Consider the following 20,008-nt stretch of genomic DNA (forward strand, 5'->3'; position numbering starts at 1 on the left):
TAAAAACATTCACTGATCAGCCCTGAGGTGGTTTAGCATCTTTCTCTTGCTCAGTCTAAGCACTGTTATTAGAGAATTCACCATGCTGAAGCTAATGAGGGTAAAGGGATATTTCATAGACTATTTTTATAACCCTTAAAGCCTTTATCCCAAATAATCATTGTATTTTAATGATAAAATGCAGCTAGAATTAGATGAATCATAGAAAAATAGGGTGAAATACAGCTTAGTCAGCATTTCTAAAATATACCTTACCCATCTAAGCAGCATCCAAAAGAGAACACAGCACAGGTATGTTTGTTTAGGAGGGTTCAGTTAAATCTGTTTTAGGCAGGAACTGAGCAGATAAATGGCAACATGGAATTAAAAAACAAAACAAAACATGAATGCAGAACATTACAGCAAGATATAAAACAAATATGTTCATAACCACACTAGGCATTATGACTGATGGTGTTATCCAGCTTGCTCCAATTTGGGCAATAGTTATACATAATTCTTGAAATTCACTGACCATTTTCATAAAAACATAAAGTTTGAATTAAGAGTATATATATTTTCTCCTTCCTGTCCGTATTCACAATCTCTACATTTACATACATCCTCAGTGAGTTACCCTAACTCCAGGTCTTTTATTACTAAGAGAACCAGCACAGTTCTATCTGCCAGTGGCAACATCCTTAAAAGTTAATGAATAATAACTGATAGATCACCAACAGGTTTTGACCTAGTTCCTTCTCCTTTAGAGCAAAATGAACTTTCACCTGTAAATATCCTTCAAACAACTCCTTCAAAAGCACTCTAAACAGCCATTTCCATTTTAATGGTCGGGTGAGGATTGTAGCCTTCAATCTGAAAGTCTTCAGCCTTGAAGTCATCAATTTTCTCAACTTTTCGAAGTATTTTGAGCTTGGGGAAAGGCCTTGGTTCTCGCTGAAGCTAAAAACAACATAAGGCCATTATTTTGCCAGATCCATACAACCTGCTTTAATTTTGCTCCCTGTGTCCCTTCATGAAACAAATAACAGTATTTTACCAATAAAGTATCAATATTATTTTTCAGGGGTGGAATACTACAGATACCTTGTCCCTGGTTATTCAATGCTGCTGACCAATTCTTTCACCCACGTGGAGAGTGAAGGGTGTTCAGTAGAATCACATGGTGTCAGGAGCCTTGGTGGCTCACCAGGTTTAAGTTCTTATAATCGACTGCTCTTGGTAAATTTGTTAAAGACAGGGCCTAGTCTTCTACTTTAATAAAAAGTAGCTACAGAATGGTTACTTGAGTCCCTTGAACCCTAGCCCAACTGTCCCTGGCAGAAAGGGCAAAGAAGATGACACGTGTTGACAACAGAAAGGGATGCAAGCCAGGACTCCTGGGATGAACAGACAGCAGCAATGAGGACATGGACACAGGTCACGACCACATAGTATTCCGTCCAGCATGACTGGAGCAGACTGCCAGAGAGGAGCATTTGGATGAGCCCTGGGTCACCCTCTAATCACAGCAGCCAAGCTCCTCAAAGACTTGCCAAACCCAGACCTAATCCATAAGGGGCTAAAGGTTTTTGGTTTGAATTTTTTTCCTTGAGGTTCATTAAGCACACTCATATTTTTATTGCCATCTTAAATCATCCTTTGTTGGAAATACATAAGACATGACACCATAAAACGCCTAGAAGAGAACATAGGTAAAATATTCTGACATAAATTGTATCAATGTTCTTAGGTCAGTCTCCCAAAGCAATGGAAATAAAAACAAAAATAAACAAATGGGACCTAAACTAACTACAAGCTTTTGCATAGCAAAGGAAACCATAAACAACACCAAAAGACATTTCTCCACAGAAGAAACACAGATAGCCAATAGGCACATGAGAAGATGCTCAACATCGCTGATTATTACAGAAATGCAAATCAAAACTAAAATGAAGTACTATCTCACACCAGTTAGAGTGGCCATCATTAAAAAGTCTACAAATAACAAATGCTGGAGAGGGTGTGGAGAAAAGGGGAACCTCCTACACTGTTGGTGGGAATGTAAGTTGGTGCAGCCACTGTGGAAAATATGGAGGTTCCTCAGAAAATGGAAAATAATATTACCATATAATCCAGCAATCCCACTCCTGGGCATATATCCAGACAAAACTGTAATTCAAGGATACATGCACCTCTATGTTCACAGCAGCACTATTCACAATAGCCAAGACATGGAAACAAGCCAAATGTCGATGGACAGATGAATGGATAAAGAAGATGCAATACATATATACAATGGACTACTACTCAGCCATAAAAAAGAATGAAATAATGCCACTTGCAGCAACATGGATGCAACTGGAGATTATCATACTAAGTGAAGTCAGAAAGGGAAAGGCAAATACCATGAGATATCACTCATGTGAAATCTAAAATATGACAGAAATGAACCTATCTATGAAACAGAAACACGAACAGAGAGAATAGACTGGTGGCTGCCAAGGTGGGGAAGGGGTGGGAGTTCAGGATTAGCAGATGCAAACTAGTATATATAAATGGATAAACAAGGTCCTACTGTATAGTACAGAGAAGTATATTCAATATCCTGTGAAACCATAATGGAAAAGAATATGAAAAAAATGTATATACATGTATAACTGAGTCTGCTGTACAACAGTAATTAATACAACACTGTAAATCAACTATACTTCAATTAACAAAACAACAACAAAAAACATCCAAAAAACAAATCCTTTGTTGGCTGCTGTAAATTATGGAAGTGAACACAGACTTTTCAAAGTTCAGACCTAAATACTGTACGTTAGCATAAAACTAAGGGAAAATATTTGCATTTAAACACTCTTCCAAGTAAAACAATGAATTAAAATGCCACCTCTGGGAAGGTCCTAAACCTTCTGGTCCAAAGATGGCTCCTCCTCTCTGGTACTGGTACTTAATACCTCACAGCACGTGTCATGTAAAGTGTCTGTGGCCATTGAGGCCTGTCTGCCTTGTCCCTGCCTGCCCACCACCCCCCGCAAACCTGGAAGCAGGTCCTCTTATCTCTGTCAGAGCACCGAGGAGAACACTTATTACAGGAGGGATGTTTCCATATCGACCTTTTATCAAGAGAAGGTACCAAACCCCAAAGTGTGACAGATACATTTCTTACCTGAATTTTCAGCGGCTCAATGTGATTCAGGTAAATGTGTGCATCTCCCAAAGTGTGTACAAAGTCACCTGGCTAAACCCCACAGGAGAAAGCAGAACAGTAAATTCTTTAGTTTGAATTCCTTTAAAACACATCATGTAGAAACACATGATACAGAGTATGCAGACATCCCAAAGCTTTTCACAAGGAATTTAACCAGCGTCAATTTTGAGAAAAGTTGATTCATCAAAGTTATAATAAATAACCTATACGATCCTGTTAGTTTATACAGAGCAAAAGGACGGGAAAGCTCCAAGGAGGTTACAGAGTAAGCCAGTTCCTCATTTACATCTATCACATTTAAAGACTAATTGGAGACGAAATTCTCTGCAATTAGTTCTTCCACGTTACAGGATCTAAGAGCTCAGTGCTTGGGACTTCCCTGGTGGCACAGTGGTTAAGAATCTGCCTGCCAATGCAGGGGACACAGGTTTGAGCCCTGGCCTGGGAAGATCCCACATGCTATGGAGCAACTAAGCCCGTGTGCCACAACTACTGAGCCTGCGCTCTAGAGCCCGTGAGCCACAACTACTGAGCCCACGTGCCACAACTACTGAAGCCCATGCGCCTAGAGCCCGCGCTCCGCAAAAGAGAAGCCACCACAATGAGAAGCCCACGCACCGCAACAAAGAGTAGTCCCCGCTCGCCACAACTAGAGAAAGCCCGCGCGCAGCAACGCAGACCCAATGCGGCCAAAAATAAATTAATTAATTAAAAAAAAATCATTGAAAATAAGAGCTCAGTGCTTTAGGCTGGCAACAGCCGTTCCTCCCCGAGAGGAGCCCACCTTCAGGCCCGTGATGTGTGCGATCATGTAGGTGAGCAGGGCGTAGCTGGCGATGTTAAAGGGCACACCCAGGCCCATGTCTCCTGACCTCTGGTACAGCTGGCAGGACAGCTCACCGTTCACCACGTAGAACTGGCAAAGGGCATGGCACGGGGGTAGGGCCATGAGAGGGACATCTGAGGAGACGGCAGAGGAAAGTCAGGAGGGGCAGTGGTTTTAAAGAACACAGCTCTAGGCAAAGCGAAACAGAACCAACTCATACAGCGGAGATGGTGAGAAAGAGCCACTGGGCCAGCGACCCCCATGACCCTCACAGACCGTTCCAACCCCAGGGATGGCATACGGTCGACAACAGAGACCTGTCCATCAACGTGAGACTTCTATGGATGCATGCTGACAACTGAAGCCATGCTCTTCCACCCGAGCTGAAATGAATTACTTGTGCTACCACCATGGCACCAAACCACAAGTATAGGAGGAATGAATTCATTTGCAGGGGCCACAGGATATTGGCCACTCAGGCACACCTTCCCGTATTCAAAATCTCTATCATAAATGCAAATATTCCACTCTGGGTATTTAGTACACCTTGGTAGAGTTTAGTTTTACAATATAATTGTTTAAAATGTTCATAATAGTGAGGGGGAGGTGATCTGAAATTCCATCTGCCTCAATTTAAAATGTTAAAATTTTCATGTGTAATTTTTATAGGCAATTTAAAGCCCATAAAATACAAATTTCATCTGGGCCCAACCTCACCCTCTGAAGGTGAAAATGGGACCACGTGCGACATGGCCAGGGTCACAGGGGCAGCCGGGCAGCCTCTGCAGGAGGTACAGTTAAGACATGGCAGGGTGACTGGGATGCAATCAACCTTTTGGATTCCAAGCACACAGGATGATTCTTCTGTCGTCAGGGTTGGTTTTGATTGTGTCAATCACTTTTTGCAGTTGATCTACTCCTTTATCTGAATAATCTGCAGAATTGGCAAAAAGAGAGAACACCTCACACGTGAATCACAGCATCCCATGAGAGGGTCTCAGAGGTCATCGACCACACTGTCCTCCCACGGCCTCCCCTGGCGCACAGTTACATGATAGCCAATGAACAATACAAATGTCTTATATTTCGTCGGGTTATATTGAGTCTTGGCTCCTAGGTCTGTCCTCTGGAACCGTAACAATGTCTATTTCTTACCTACTTAAGAGTCATTTAAATACTTGGCCATGGTGCCCCTCCCCCCCCTTCTCCTATCGCTAACCTTCTTCAGCCTTAACAATCTGTTTCTTCCAGTGGTCCCCACAGGACGTAGTCTCTATACCATCAACCAATCTTGTCACACTCCACTGCCAGGCACAGGGCTGGATCTTCACTAATTTACCCTACAATACACGGTCCAACTAACAGAGGATGAGAATTCCTTTTTGTCATCTAGACACTATCCTTCCAACACTCCCACCTAAAATTACAATTTAACAGCTAAATACCTACTGACTGTAAATATCAGGAAACCTCTAATTATTATACCACCTTATACTTTTGTCCCATTTCTGGTCTCTGGACTTTTAAGTCCCTGCCTCCTTCTGAAATGAACTGGAAGCCGAGATGTGCAGAGCTTCACACCCCTCTGGTTAAACTTCCACTTATTGGAGTCAGACTATGCTCAAGTCCAGTAGTTCCAAATTTGGGGAAGAAAGTCCTATCACCATCACAGTTCCAGAAAAGTAACATCAAAGATTTAAAAAAAGATGAACTGTGAAGGAACAGTTCTGTATCTTGATTGTGGTGGTGGTTACCTAAATCTACAGGTGCTAAAACTGCACACAAATATATAAAGCTGGAGAAATCTGGTAAGTGCTGTGGGTTTTACAAATGTTAATTTATGTGAGAGGTTACATTTTCTTGGGCAATTTCCTGGGAACCTATAATTATTTCAGGGTAAAAATTAAAAACAAAACAAAACAAAAACTCTTGTACTGAAATCCAACAGCTAAGCGTTCATACAACTCTAAACTAAGGCCATAATTTCATCAGGTCCCTCAAGGAAGAATAAATAATTGAACATGAGGCAGGATTTAAGGCACAATTAAGCCAGGGGTGTAGCCTCACATCCTGAGGATGTCCTAGGACGGGGGCTACATTCTAACAACAGAAAGACCATTCACCTGCAGAGAAATTGTTTGGCCCACAGAGCATTTTTTTTGGTGTGTGGCAAAATTTATATAACATTAAGTTGACCATTTTAACCATTTAAAGGTGTGCAGTCGGTGGCATTAAGTACATTCCCAATGTTGTGCAACCATCACCACTATCCATTCTAAATCTTCTTCATTTTCCTAAAATGAAATTCTGTACCCATTAAACAACTCCCCATCCACTTTTGGTCTCTGTGAATTTGCCTGTTTCAGGTTGGCATGGCATTTTGAACTTACCAAAGTTGCCACCATTCCAAAGACTTAGCCATTTATTGAAAAACCCAACAACATCAGGCCCAAATCCCTCCAGCTGGCTAGAGCTGAGGTGTGACTGTCCCCTTTAGATGGCACAGGCTTTCCAGGTAACTGGTTTTTGCCCAGCCAGCAAACTGTTACTTCCTGTGTGTATGCACATGCGCGGCGTGCGCACACACACACCCCCACCCCGAGGTAGGCATTTGCTTTTGCAACTCCTGACCTAGGGATGGGGGGACAGGAAGGGTCAAAGGACCTGGACTGGATTCTGTGACAGTCAGCAAGTGGAGCCACCAAGTGACAGAGGAGGGTGGGCGCCCAGGGGTGAGATGTTTCACCTTCCTCCATCCCACCAGGATGGGGAAGAGAGGGTGACCAGAGACCGGTCCCCAGCACCACTACAGTGTGCTGGGCAGCTCAGTCTTTAAAAGGGGAGATCAAGGCCGCCACAGGGCAATCCCTGACACTCTTGTCCCCCAGATGAACTTCCAACCCTACACCCAACACACTGACCAACCACCAACCGGGTCACTATCTGCTGATGAACAAGGTATGGAAGGTGCTAAGACCCAGCAAGTGCTAACCACCCTGCTATGATCTGATCTGATCCTCCACCTGAATCTGAAGCGCCCCTCACAAGGTCCAAGTTATACATCCACTTCCCCATCACCGGTTTCCTATCCCCCAGGCTCCACTTGCAACATTGGAACAAACTCAGGCTGTGAGAGGCACTCAGGAAATTTGAGGCCCCACTCCGTCTCCTCACCTGAATCCATCTCTTTGTATTCGGCCCCAAAATGCCTCCACTGAAAGCCATAAACTGGGCCTAAATCCCCTTCTGCTCTGGTGGAGAATCCCAGGCTGTCCAAGAAGTCTCGGGACCCATTAGCATCCCAGATTTTCACTCCCTTGGAAGACAGCTCCTTAGCGTTTGTGGATCCCTGGAAGAGATGGGAGAGAGCAGCATCCAGTGAATTCTGTGCCATCAGTCGATCCCCCAAAAGCCTCCTCCCAAGTGGGCCTGTGCTGACAGACAGGGGACAGCACCTGACACATCCCATCATTAAGCAGGCTGGTCCCAGTCCAGACTTTCTGAGGGCCCCCAGGATGGTCCAATCCTTCTTTGCAATCACAATCTCAAATCTTTTTTCCTATTCCCCTCAACTAAAATTCGAAACACCTCCAAGTCCTTTAATTACTTCCATCTCATCTAACAGTTTTGTGTTTCTTAACTAAATGTGTTCTGTGTCTAAGTGTGATGCCCCAGGATGAATCTAATGCCTCATGTGCAATCTGTTTGGTGTATCTTAGACCTGGTATATCAGATATTTCCACCGATTGGCCTAATCAGTCTTAGCTTTTCTGGCAAATATGTCAGTCACACATCTTACAAGTGCCACTATCAAGTCATGTTTACCCCCAACCTATATTTGCAAAGTTAAGGTGTGGGTTTTGGGGGGTTATTTATTTATTTTTTTGGTGCCAAGTACAAGCTTTATTTTCCTTATATTTTACCTCATTAGATTTGGCCCATGTCATCCTAACCTGTATTCTGATGGTGCATCCAGGTCAAGGACAGACCCCACTGGCCTCTGGGTATGATATGCTGTAAGGTTCCAAGCAAGGCTATGAGGCCACACACACCTGGGCCCCATGCCTCTCTTCCTCCCTTCTCTGACCAGCTTCCTGACCCCTCTAGCCTCACCATCTGCACCCAAAAAAGAGCACAGCAGTAGTAACCACCACCCATATTACTGTGAGTAGAAAATACAAGCAAAACGCTTGGCACTCGACCCAATATTAACTATTGCACAGACCATACATCTCCATATTGCCCAAAGATCCCAGCTGAAGTGCAGGTAAACTCTGACTGCTGTATTTTTTTTTTTTTTTTTTTTGCACCACACAGCACGTGGAACTTCCTCGACCAAGGGTCAAACCCGTGCCCCCTGCAGTGGAAGCACGGAGTCTTAACCACTGGACTGCCAGGGAAATCCCTAACTCCTGTATTTTTGAGTCACCCATGGAGTGATGATCAGAGGTGAGTCTGATGTGTTCCTGACAAGGATTTATTAGAATCCTGCACTCAAGCTTTAAGATAAAACAAGCGAATACATTTTATTTCTGAGCATCTCAGTTCCACCCTTTGTCGCTGAGTTTGTACTAATTTTTTTCACTTCCAACAACTCATTTCTCAACCTTTCACATGTGGCTTCAAAAGTCTCCCTTCCCATCTATTCAGACTGGCTCTAGCTGCTTTACAAACGTCCTCTTCTGAGATTTGCGCTGGTGTATTTGGAAGTAGAAGCTCGCTCTCAGTTGAGATAGGCCAATGCAGAAGAAAATACCCCGAGAATACAGAACTAAGGGAGACTGGATTGAATCCAAATCTAAACCTTTTCTAAAAGGTGTTAAGAGGCCTTGGGCCTGCTTTGGCCCAAGACAATACAAGCCACATAAGTGCCCTGTAGAAGGGATCCCAACCTCTAGCCCAGCCCAGAACAGAGCCCATTTCCTCAGGTACCCTGTGACCAGCACTGGCCAGAATATCACTGGTCTGAACCAGATGGAGCGAGGGGAAGCCCAGGTGTGGCTGCTGCCCATCATCACTTCACTCTAGCTTGTTACTCAAGAGACCCTTCCAGCTTATCCCAACACAAGAGCACAGTTGGGATCTATATTCAGTGATCACTCCATGTTGAGTGCCTACTGTGTGGCAGGCTGTGTCTCAGGGGATGCAACAGTGGACAAGAGAAATTCTCTGCCCTCATGGAGCTTCTAATACTTTTCTAAATTAAAAAAAAAATTATTTTTAAATATATTTTCATTTTAAAAAATTTTATTTATTTGATTGTCTGCCTTTACCCTTGAAGGGGGTAAAGGGGGAGGGCAGACCTTATACATAAGGTATTTCTCTGTAGAGAAAACAAAGGAGGGGTGGGAGGAGAGGGTGGGGAGGTAATCACAGTTTTAGATCCGAGGCAGGGAAAGCTCACTGAGCAGAGACTTGAGGGTGAGGGAGCGAGTCATGCTACATGGAGCAGAAGGTTCCAGGGAGCAGGACCAGCGGGTGCCTGGGCCCTAGGTGGGAATGTCCTGGTGTGCTCGAAGATTAGCAAGGAGGCCAGGGTGGGAGGGGCAGAGTGAGCAGGACTCTGGCGGAGGCCAGAGCTGAGACAGGATGGTAAGGACCTTGGCTCCTACTAAGTGAAATTGGAGCCACTAAGGGCTTTAGGCCGAGGAGTGACATGGTGTGACTTTTAAAAGGATCTAGCTGATGCTGTACTGAGAACAGATTATTGATTTCCGATAGCAGCAATTTCTTTACCTTGATAAACCACAGCAACTCCTCCAAAACACCCTTCCAGAAAACACGTTTGGTTGTCAGCAGAGGAAATTCATCTGGAAAACAAAGTTTATCGTATAATTTCAAGATGGGAAAACAGAACATGCCATCCAACTTTCTCTGTAAAAGCAAACTGCTCCAGGACACAAGGCCCTGGAGTGACCACAGAGCAGCTGGAAAACTGCAACCTCTGCCACGTGGGCACCCCCGGATCAGAGTGGAGCTCCCAAGGCTGCAGCCCCAAGTCAGTGACACAATTCAGACCGAGACCACCCTCCTGTGCCCCTTGACCACCAGACACAGGAATTCCACACAGTGATTTGGGGCAGGGAACAGGCAGGGATGCACGTGTACGCAGGGAAAGAGCTACCACCCACTACCTGGTTAGCGTGAACCCTTCATCACAGAGGTGCGAAGACAACACATAGAATGTGACCTAGGACAAAGCCTGAAGGCTCCTATTCCATGATTATCCTGCCAGGGATAACTTGCTCAAGGCCACGGGATAGTAGATACTGCCCTGGCCCAAAATGAATAGTTTCTAGATAGTCGCAAAGAAAATTAACCTCTATTCTTTTAAGTGTAATAAAAATAGTTAACTGTTTAAACACTTGATATGCATGATCCTATTTGATCCTCAAAACAGCCTTCCTTGAGGCTCCATTATGACCTCCCTTTTTACAGACACCAGGAGGTAACACGTAAGTTTGCGTCAAGCAACACAGAAAACTGTAAAAGCTTCTCTCTAAATTTGGTACCTATTCAGTCGACATTATCACTTGTACAGGTGATACTCATGTAACAAGAACAGAGTCTTCAAGCACCTGCTTCCCTCCATTTTGAGGATGATTTCCTCCATTTTGAGCACATGGGGACGCTGAAGATGGGAAAGTTAAGCCACTTGCCAAAGGTCTAAGCAAAGGGGCGGGGGTAGAAACGAGGTCTGTGTTTCCCCGGAGGCCACTGCGCTGGAGCTGCAGGAAGGTGGATCCCTCTGCTCAGGGATCCCTCCCTAGGCTGTCCAAGCCACATCGGCCACTGCAGCCCCGTATTTTCCAGTCTCTCCAATGGGTGCGCGGCGGAGGGTTTCTCTCCTGACCTGGGTCAATCTGCTGCACCAACAGTTGGTCTCCCCACTCACAACCGCCCTCCACGCCTGTTTCAACTTTCGTCCGGTGCCGACCCCCACCCCGCCCCTCTGTCCCCTGAAAGCCCAACCCTAACAGCCCCCTAGACACACTTCTTCCCAGGAGCCACCCTGTTTTAAAGACAAAGACAAATAAATATGAACTCCTACTCGGACTCTCGCGTTCCTGTTTCAAGGTTTAAGAGGAAAGCTGGTTCGCGGGACCAAATGGCAAAACTGTAGTGAACCACAAGTTCCCGCCCTTGCTTTTCGGCTCGCTCCTCCCAACGCGGCCTCGCCCACGTCATCTTGGCTCCAATTTTTAAAAACTTTGCAAAGCGAAACAGCAGACGCGGAGGGAAGAGGAGGGGCAGAAAAGGGGCCCTCCAGCCAAGGCCCCGGTCAAGCCCGAGCAGATCCTCTCCCACCCTCTAATCTGGGGCAAACGCTGCAGGATCGCGCCCGCTTTGGGGAGACAGCATAACTGCGTGATTAAGAGCCAGAGGACCTGGTTTTACCTCCCAGCTCTGTCCCTCCAGTTCGTGTGACCCTACGCAAGTCATCTCTCTAATCCGAGCCTCAGTTTCGGCGTCTGCAAAGTGGTGCCAAGGCCGCTTCCCCTCCTCGCGGGGTTGAGGTTGAATAAACGCCGACCGCGGGGCCCGGCCTGTCCGGAACGCTCTCCCCACCGCAGCTCCGTGCGCACCGGGCGCGCCCGCCTTCCCGCCCCCGTGGCGCGTCCGCCTCACCTCTCAGGCTGTAGCGCGCCTGCATGCCGAACACCGACAGGGTGCCGGTGCCTGTGCGGTCATCCTTCCGAAAGCCGCAGCGGAGAATGTGCTCGATCTGCCCCAAGTACTGCAGCTCCCCGTGCGGCGGCGGCGGCCGCGACTCGGCGCCCTGCTCCTGCGCGGCGGGCGGCGACATCGGGCGCGGCAGCTCGGAGCCGGCGGCGGGCATAGCGCGACAGCGGGCGAGGCGACCCGCCGCTTTCAACGGTCCTCTTTTCCCGCCGCCGCTCCTGAGACTCCGCCTCTTCCATGACGTCGGCCCCGCCCCGACCCCCTCGGGGCCCCGCCGTTCGCGTCCCTTGAGCGCGCTGGGCCGCCAGCTGGGACCGCGATCGCTTTCCCGAATCGCGTAACCTTTATGGCATTTTAAAAGTCAAGAACCTTTGGCCTAGAAGGAAATCCTAAAGCTGTATCTTGGTGCGTTGCCTGAGACAGGCCGCCCTCGTTGGAAAGATTCAGGGTCGACCGCACGTTTAGGTGATCAAGGGGACCCTGAAACAATTTACACGTGTTCGCGCAATCGAAAAACAAACGAAACCCTGTTACCTGCGGTGTTTCCTACAACTGAGGGAGGCTGCTGCAAGTGATTTGCATTTCCATTTTCCCGCGTCCTCCCTCAAGGCCGGCAGCTGGAGCAAATAGAATAAGGCAGCTTTTTTACTTGATTAATAACAGCCAGCCGTTTTCAGTTTTGAATACCAAATTTTTCAGTTTTAGCGTAACGTTTATAATATAAACACTGGTGGGTAGAAAATATTTGATAATGAGTTTAAAAGGTACTAATACATGTACATGCAACAGCAGTCTTTTGAATCACCTGTTTATTGAGCACATAGTAGATGCTCAATAAATTTCTTGATGTCGCTGCGTCTAGGGTTACCAAGAAGGAGATGTGGGCTCTCTCTGAAACATACTAAACACTATTTCTTTCCATTCAATAAAGTCGATGGTTTTTCCTTTTTCTCCCCTCTCCTCCCCCATCTCAACTTTATTGTCTGTGGAAGATTCTCGAATCTTTCTGCTAAAGGGCACTTCTCAAACTCAAGGTTAAAATTTTTGTAACAGGAAAACATTCTGGGAGGAGATAAATATCTTTCACCTGCAGCTCTGCCTAATCTGCTCGGCAAAAACAATGTTACATTTGTGTTTTCTTTTGGGTGGAATGTTCTTGCTCTTTGGTTGTATGAGTGCTCACAAAGGGTAAACTGAAATGCACTGGATAGCAGATGTTTTAGATATATTTAATCTATTAAACCTATCTAATCCGTCACCTGCTAGGCTGGCCTTTCCCAGGTCAACTAGATTCATCCTTCTCCTCCCCCAGCACCTTCCTCATCCCACCCCCCACGCCCACACCAGTGTAATAATAGTATTAAAAAGTCACCTGTATCTGCTTTGGGGATGATGGCCGTCCTGTGTTGCGCTGTACTGCTTGGATGGGGTGGACGTGGTGGCTGTCTCCAGACGCGGCGGGCTTTTTTTCTGATGGTCATTTGGGCAGAGACTGCTCTGTGGGAAACCTGAACTCAGAAAACAGGCTTTAGACAGGGATGGGGACTCACGTTGTCTGCCTTAGCTTGAGAGCGCCCCTGGGTGTGAGAAGCTCAAATGCGATGTGGAGGTGCAGTCTTCGCTGCGAGGGATCGTCCCACACATTAATTACCGCAGGGCTGTAGGTACCTGTGCAAGGCCAACTAAATGCAGATAGATATTCCCCCAATCCCACGCCGAGCAAAAGTGTCTCCACACATTTCCAACCATGTGCCTGGTCCCAGTCTGAAAATCTCCCAGATTACCTAGTTGCAGTTACTCTCCGTGTTTATTTCCCTTTTGTTGTTTTGAGCTGAGTTTAATTGTTCCAATTGAATATCACTTGTACCACAGGGTTAATCTTGGGACACAAGTGTAGACTCCCCCGCCTGTGTGGAGACTCCTCTTCCATTGTAGTACTTGGAGGACCTTGGTTTGATGATAATGGAGAGAGAACGGTTTCCTTCCCGGTTACTGCTCTATAAACAAATGATCCTCTCAGACAAGCTTATCATTCATTCATTCATTCATTCATCCAACAGCGTTTACATCATAGTGCCTACCACGAGTCACCAAGGAGCAAGATAGACAAGGTCACTCTCACAGCCTAGAGGAGCAATTTCTAAATCTGAGAACAAGACATCTGCAGAGAGCGACAAGTGCTATGATGATTACATAACCGGGTTCAGAGAGAGCACTTTAGATCCCACCATCAGGTGAGGCCTCCCTGAGGAGGTCACATTTGAGCTGAGATCTAAATAGTGAGAAGAAACCAGCAGGGGATGATCTGGGGAAAGAGCATTCTAACCTCAAATGCATTACACCAGCAGCTTTCACAGCACTCACATCTATAAAAACGCAAAATAAGGATGATATTGATGCTGAATCCTATCTCATTCTAGGAAGAAATAATAATTATTAACGGATCCATTAACTTACTGGAGGAAAAAAAGCTTTTTCTTCTCATTAAGAGATCTATTTCTGTTAAAAATTTCACTGTTTATGTTTAATAGCCATAGAAATGTGTAATATATTTATTTTGATCAATTATGTACAAGTAATAAATTACAATGATAACTCAATCCAGAATGAATATTTGATACCTAGATTTTTGTGTCCCAGGAAATTTTTAATTTTCAAAATTTAAAAATATTTATATTTTATTGATCAATAAAGATGTTTAAGCATAAAATATATTACATTAGAATAAAATTCTCTGGAGAAAATAGAATGAAAATATAAGAGTTTAAGGAGAAAATGGAATGAGATAAAATTTCTTACTGATAAAGAAAAACTTGTGTATTTGTTTAAATGGATGATACTGGATATCAAATTGCCATGATATGTAGATTCCATTGGGCACATTTCAAAAAAGGATGAGATATTTTTAAAGATGCTACTATTTACAATACATGGGAAAATTAAAATTCCCTATTCTTTCAACTTATATTGAAAAATCATGTGCAAGAGCATATATACATTTTTCAGTTTCCTTTTCAGTGTGTATGAGAGCAAGAACATTTGAATATTATTGGTCTGGATATTGATTCTTCTTTACACGACAAATTCTCAAAAATGTTGGCACAATTAGGTAAAGGAAAGCAGGAAACTAAAATTTTTGAGAGCCAACTATGAGTCAGATACTAAATAATAGTATTATTTATATAGTCAAAGCTACCATCGATTGATGCTTATCATTATGGATTATTTACTGTAGTTCTCACAACTACCCAATAAAACAAAAACTATTACTTTTATCATTTTATAGATTAAAAACACAGAGGTTCAGAGAGATTAAGGATCTTGCCTAGTCAAACACCTATGAAATCTGGCAGCCAGGATTAAAATCCAGGTCAGCCTGCACGGGAAGGCTTTTCTCTGCCAGGTGCTTTGATGCCAGTATCTTCCTTTCCTTTCTTTACTCTACAAGGTTTTGATGGCACATTGGCTATAGTCAGGTTCCCTTTATAACTTATTTTTTGGCACCTTCTCTGACAAGTATATCAAATGTATGGCTGAATAGGCTCTATTTATTTGAGATTTACTGTACATTACGGTATCCAGGATTCTATCAATAGTATCCTTTTTTTTAAATATAGCCTTCAGTTATGATAAAAACAGCTTTGTCTTCATTTGGAATTGACTATATTCGATGGGCTGCCTTTGAACTCTAAGTCTCTCCGACAAGCTTTCCTACCAAATAGCTCAACTGGGTGAAAAATGCTTTAAAGGTTTCAAGTTCTCTCTTTATATTTCTTTTTATAATTTGAAAGACTGACTATAAATATATCCCCAGTGTAATCCTTAGTGAGATATACTGGCAAAAGATTCTCCTTTTGTATTGCACCAAGGTCCAAATTCTGAGGTTAAGTAAGAGTCAGTCAAAAACACTTTGTGTTTTATGTAAAATCTGTATGACCTTGTTAAAAAAGAGCACTGTTGTGTTAATTTTTAAAAGAAACTATGCAGTACACCCATATGCATGGCAGCACTCTCCACTATGGGCAAAAGAAGGAAGCCACCCAAGTGTCCAACTCCAGATGAATGGATAAACAAAATGTGATACTCACGTACAATGGAGTAGTATTCAGCCTTAAAAAGAAAAGGAATTCCAGCATATGCTACCACATGGATGAACCTTGAGGACACTACCCTAAGCCAATTGCAAAAGGACAAATACTGTATGATTCCACTTATCTGAGGTCCCTAAAGTAGTCAGGGTTGGGCAGATCGTGGCTGTCAAGGGCTGGGGGACAGGGGAGAAATGGGAGTTATTGCTTAATGGGGACAGAGTTTCAGTTTAGGAAGATGAAAAAAGTTCTGGAGATGGTTAAGGGTGATAGTTGCATAACATTGTGAATTTACTTAATGCTACTGAACTGTGCACTTAAAAATGATTAAAATAGTAAATTTTGTTATGCATATTTTACCACAAAAAAAAAATCTATGCAGAAGCTATAGATCTTTACTAAACAAAGGAATGAATTACAGATTTTTTCAAGAAGTCAAATATTTTATATTGTAAAAGCAAATTGAAAAAAAGAATCTTTGTTAATTAGAAAGTGGCACATTTGTAGTAGAAGTGATAGAACACAGACCCCTTGGTGATTTAATATTTAATATACAAACTATGAATATACCATAGAATACAGTAATATTTACATTTGATTTTTTAAAAAGGAATTTTCATTTTAACTCAATTTGAAGTTATTAAACTGCCATTCAGCATAAGACAATTAACAGTACTTTACAATATATAACTGACATACTCTCCTGCAGCTACATTTCCTGCATTATCTTATGTATTTCTGGATTTTCAGGTCTCAGCTGAAGAGGTAATTCTACTTGCCACATATAGGATGCATCAGTTCTTACCTTAAAAAAGCATCAATAATCAAAATATTAATAAATTACTTATAGACTGAGTGCATTTTTCTTGGAATAAAGTCCAGAATGAGTGACAGAATAAATACCCTTGGCTTTTGAAAAAATTAATACATAGCAAAATAACAGAAAACTCATCTGTATGGATATTTTAATAACACTATTCAAAGGGATCTTCTCAGTAACCCTGGATTATTAAACCTTTACAATTGCCCCTGCCTCTGATGTGAAGATACTCATTCTGTATTCTACATGCACATAGTACTTGTTCGATAAACTTCTACTGTTTACGACACATTACTTTATTCAAGGTGTTTCTTCCCTTTGTGTGCCCTTCATTCTCATAATGACGGTAAGAACCAATCACCAAATGCTTATTGGATACTTGGGATGTGCAAGACATTCTGTTACAGCCTGTAACTGTGGATCCCAACCACAGTTACAGCTGTGAAAGTCTGGAATAGGGAAATAAACACATCCCAAACCAATCAATAAAGTTAGGCATTTAGGATGCTAGATGACTAGATGAGAATTCCAGAGGGTTCTTAATATATGTTCTACCCTATAAAATTGGGATTCATGTTTTAACGAGCTACATTCTTGGAGTAAGGGCCTAACAAATATTCATATATTTGAATGGAAATGACAGGGTGATTCTTTTCCCCCATCTTTCCTGTTATTTTCCTTAGTATGTTGCTATTTCACTGTTGGCAGGTTTGAGAGCTTGGTATGTTGATCTAATCAAAACACACAAAGTCTTACCCACTGAATTAAATAGGATGCACAAAAGAAGAAATTCAGGTAGTAAGCAAACTTGGAAAAATGTACATTATAATCAAAAACATAAAAGTTGTAATAGTAAGAAAAGTTTTCATTTATTAGTAAAGATTTTTTTAAATTGAAATGTTAGGATATGAGAAAGTAGTACTTTAGACATTGCTGCTATCAAATTTGGCAATATATATCAATAAAATGTTAACCTTTAAACAAATAATTCAATTTTTTGGAATCCATCTAAGAAAATAAGTGGAAAATGTGAATAAGAAAAAATAGTAAGATGATAACAGTTTTGTGAAGATGGTGGGACTGTGGATAATCTTTGCCTTCTAAATTTTGGGGGGAATTCCCTGGCAGTTCAGTGGTTAGGACTCCGTGCTCTCATTGCTGGGGCCTGGGTTTGATCCCTGATGGGGGAACTAAGATCCCGCAAGCCGGGTGGCATGGCAAAAAAAAAAAAAATTAAAAGAAAAACAAATAAAGTTTTGGAATTTGTGATTTTGTTACTTTTAGAATTAAAGAACTATAAATTAAAAAGAAAAAAATTAGTACTGCCTTTATGAAAGATCATTTTGTGAGCCATATTAGTAAATAATTTGTTCACTATCTCAATTTTTCAACATATTTTCCATTGTCATTGCAGCCTCTTCATTCCAAAATCTGTGAAAAGATTTTATTGAAAATATATTTATTATTCAGTCATAAATAAATCATCAATACCCATTTGAACAATAGCACACTGTTTCTTCCCTCAAAATCCTGCAGTGTCTCACTGTGGCCCACTGAGTTTGGGCCCTAGGCACAGCTGCCCAGCTTCCCCACTCATTTTGTGAGGCAGACAGTATCCTTCCATGTCTTTTTTTTTTAATATATATATAGAATATTGGAAGGTGTTTAAGCCCTTCCTATATTCTTTTTTTTAAATAAATTTATTTATGTTTTGTTTATTTATTTGTGGCTGCGTTGTGTCTTCGTTGCTGCACGTGGGCTTTCTCTAGTTGTGGTGAACGGGGGCTACTCTTCATCGCGGTGCGCGGGCTTCTCACTGCAGTGGCTTCTCTTTGTTGCGGAGCATGGGCTCTAGGCACATGGGCTTCAGTAGTTGTGGCTTGCGGGCTCAGTGGTTGTGGCTCGCAGGCTCTAGAGCTCAGGCTCAGTAGTTGTGGTGCATGGGCTTAGTTGCTCTGCGGCATGTGGTATCTTCCCGGACCAGGGCTCGAACCTGTGTCCCCTGCATTGGGAGGCGGATTCTTAACCACTGCGCCACCAGGGAAGCCGCCTTCCATGCTTACAAGTGAAGAAAGAACACAAACTCATATGGGGGAGGTTCCTGGATAGAGGGAGGTGCAAAGGGCCCTGGTGGGAGTAGACTCATTTAATAGGACTTCTCAGCATCCCTAGTATCTAGACACTCCTGTCTTTCTGGCCCCGTTTGCTCACATTTTCCCCTATTTTTGGAATCTTTTTTGGAATATTCTCACCTTTATATTTTGACCATATATATATATGCACATATGATCAAATATATTATTTGATCATATATATATGATCAAACATATATATGATATATATCATATATATTTTGGTGGGGGATGAAGGGAGAAGGGGGGGGAGGGAGGGAAGGAGGGAGGGAAAGAGAAAAGAAGAGGAAAATATGAGGGGGATAGAAGACCGATGGAAAACGAAGAGGAAAAAAATGGAAATGTACCACACTGAGAAGTTTCTCCTCCATGGTAAAGTAAAGACACTCCCCTCAACTCCTAGAGGGCCCCCTTGGGCACTCACTAAATGCTGCCTCCTATTACTCTTCTGTGTGTCTTGTATCTCTCAAATTCATCATTTTCTCCTCCACCGTACCTGGGTCTTGTGCCTTCACTTAGTAGATGCTAAAAAGATATTGGTTGATTGATGTAACTTGAAAAGAAACTTCTCCGAAATTCAGAGGTAAAGGGAGAGGCAGCAAATCCAGTAATATTCAGCTTAATTATACACTGATGGTGACCTACTAACAAGATCCCTTATGAATAATAACTTAGAATTAAAAATTATTCTTTTAAGATTGATCATGTTACCAAAGGAGACTATTATGTACAGTTTTAATTGTGCCACTAATTTAGATCATCCTAAGTTTAACAGAGATGGTGACTAATGTATGCCTGAAATGTCATTCATTTATTTTCTCTGCAGACTTAATAGATTTACATTTTATCTCAATGTAGGATTATCATGGAATGGAAGTACTTATACTAAGGTTTAGAGATGCTGAACACATTGATACGGTTCGATCTACATTTACCTAGCTATTTTAGCAAAATAACATCTTCTAATTTGAAATCTTAAAATTATTTATTCACTACAGAAAATTGTAAAAATATCAGAAAATGGAAAGTTTTTAAAAGAAATCATCCATTTCCCATTGTAATTCCTGACAATCCTTTTTATTTTTAATGCAGATTTTAGATTTTTTTGATCATTACATTTATAGAGTTTTGTACTTTTTTTTTTTTTTTACCAAATGTCCTAACAGGAACCAGTATAATGTGGCAATTTTGAGTCAGAGAGAACTGAGTTAAAATTTGACTCTACCACCTGCTGACTTGAATAATTCATTTAACCTTGGATCCTGA

General features: G+C 42.6%; 1 protein-coding gene across 2 annotated transcripts; it reads right to left on the reverse strand.

Annotated features, from left to right (window-relative positions):
• TYMS (thymidylate synthetase) lies at window positions 1–11,905 on the reverse strand. Of its 2 annotated transcripts, XM_060028757.1 has the most exons (8): window positions 11,649–11,905; window positions 9,756–9,829; window positions 7,194–7,368; window positions 4,852–4,953; window positions 3,978–4,153; window positions 3,152–3,223; window positions 765–939; window positions 1–337 (listed from the first exon to the last, which is right to left on the reverse strand). In XM_060028757.1, exons 1-7 carry the CDS (start codon window positions 11,857–11,859, stop codon window positions 802–804), a joined length of 948 nt encoding a protein of 315 aa, XP_059884740.1. In that variant the 5' UTR covers window positions 11,860–11,905; the 3' UTR covers window positions 1–337; window positions 765–801. The 2 variants fall into 2 exon arrangements, with proteins under 2 accessions (XP_059884740.1, XP_059884739.1); XM_060028756.1 differs by lacking the exon at window positions 1–337 and having other exon boundaries at window positions 566–939.
• Window positions 11,906–20,008: the final 8,103 nt, after the last annotated feature.

The sequence above is a fragment of the Delphinus delphis genome, chromosome 13, assembly GCF_949987515.2.
Source record: "Delphinus delphis chromosome 13, mDelDel1.2, whole genome shotgun sequence".
In the NCBI taxonomy this organism is placed as follows: Eukaryota; Metazoa; Chordata; class Mammalia; order Artiodactyla; family Delphinidae; genus Delphinus; species Delphinus delphis.

What these genes read in the sequence shown, in the direction of transcription:
- TYMS (XM_060028757.1), bottom strand. Translation starts at nt 11,859, where the DNA reads ATGCCCGCCGCCGGCTCCGAGCTGCCGCGCCCGATGTCGCCGCCCGCC. An exon ending in AGTTGCTGTGGTTTATCAAG is followed by an intron (nt 7,369 to 9,755) that starts GTAAAGAAATTG and finishes CATCTCTTCCAG; the next exon opens with GGATCCACAAACGCTAAGGA. An exon ending in CACACATCACGGGCCTGAAG is followed by an intron (nt 3,224 to 3,977) that starts GTGGGCTCCTCT and finishes TGTGGGGTTTAG; the next exon opens with CCAGGTGACTTTGTACACAC.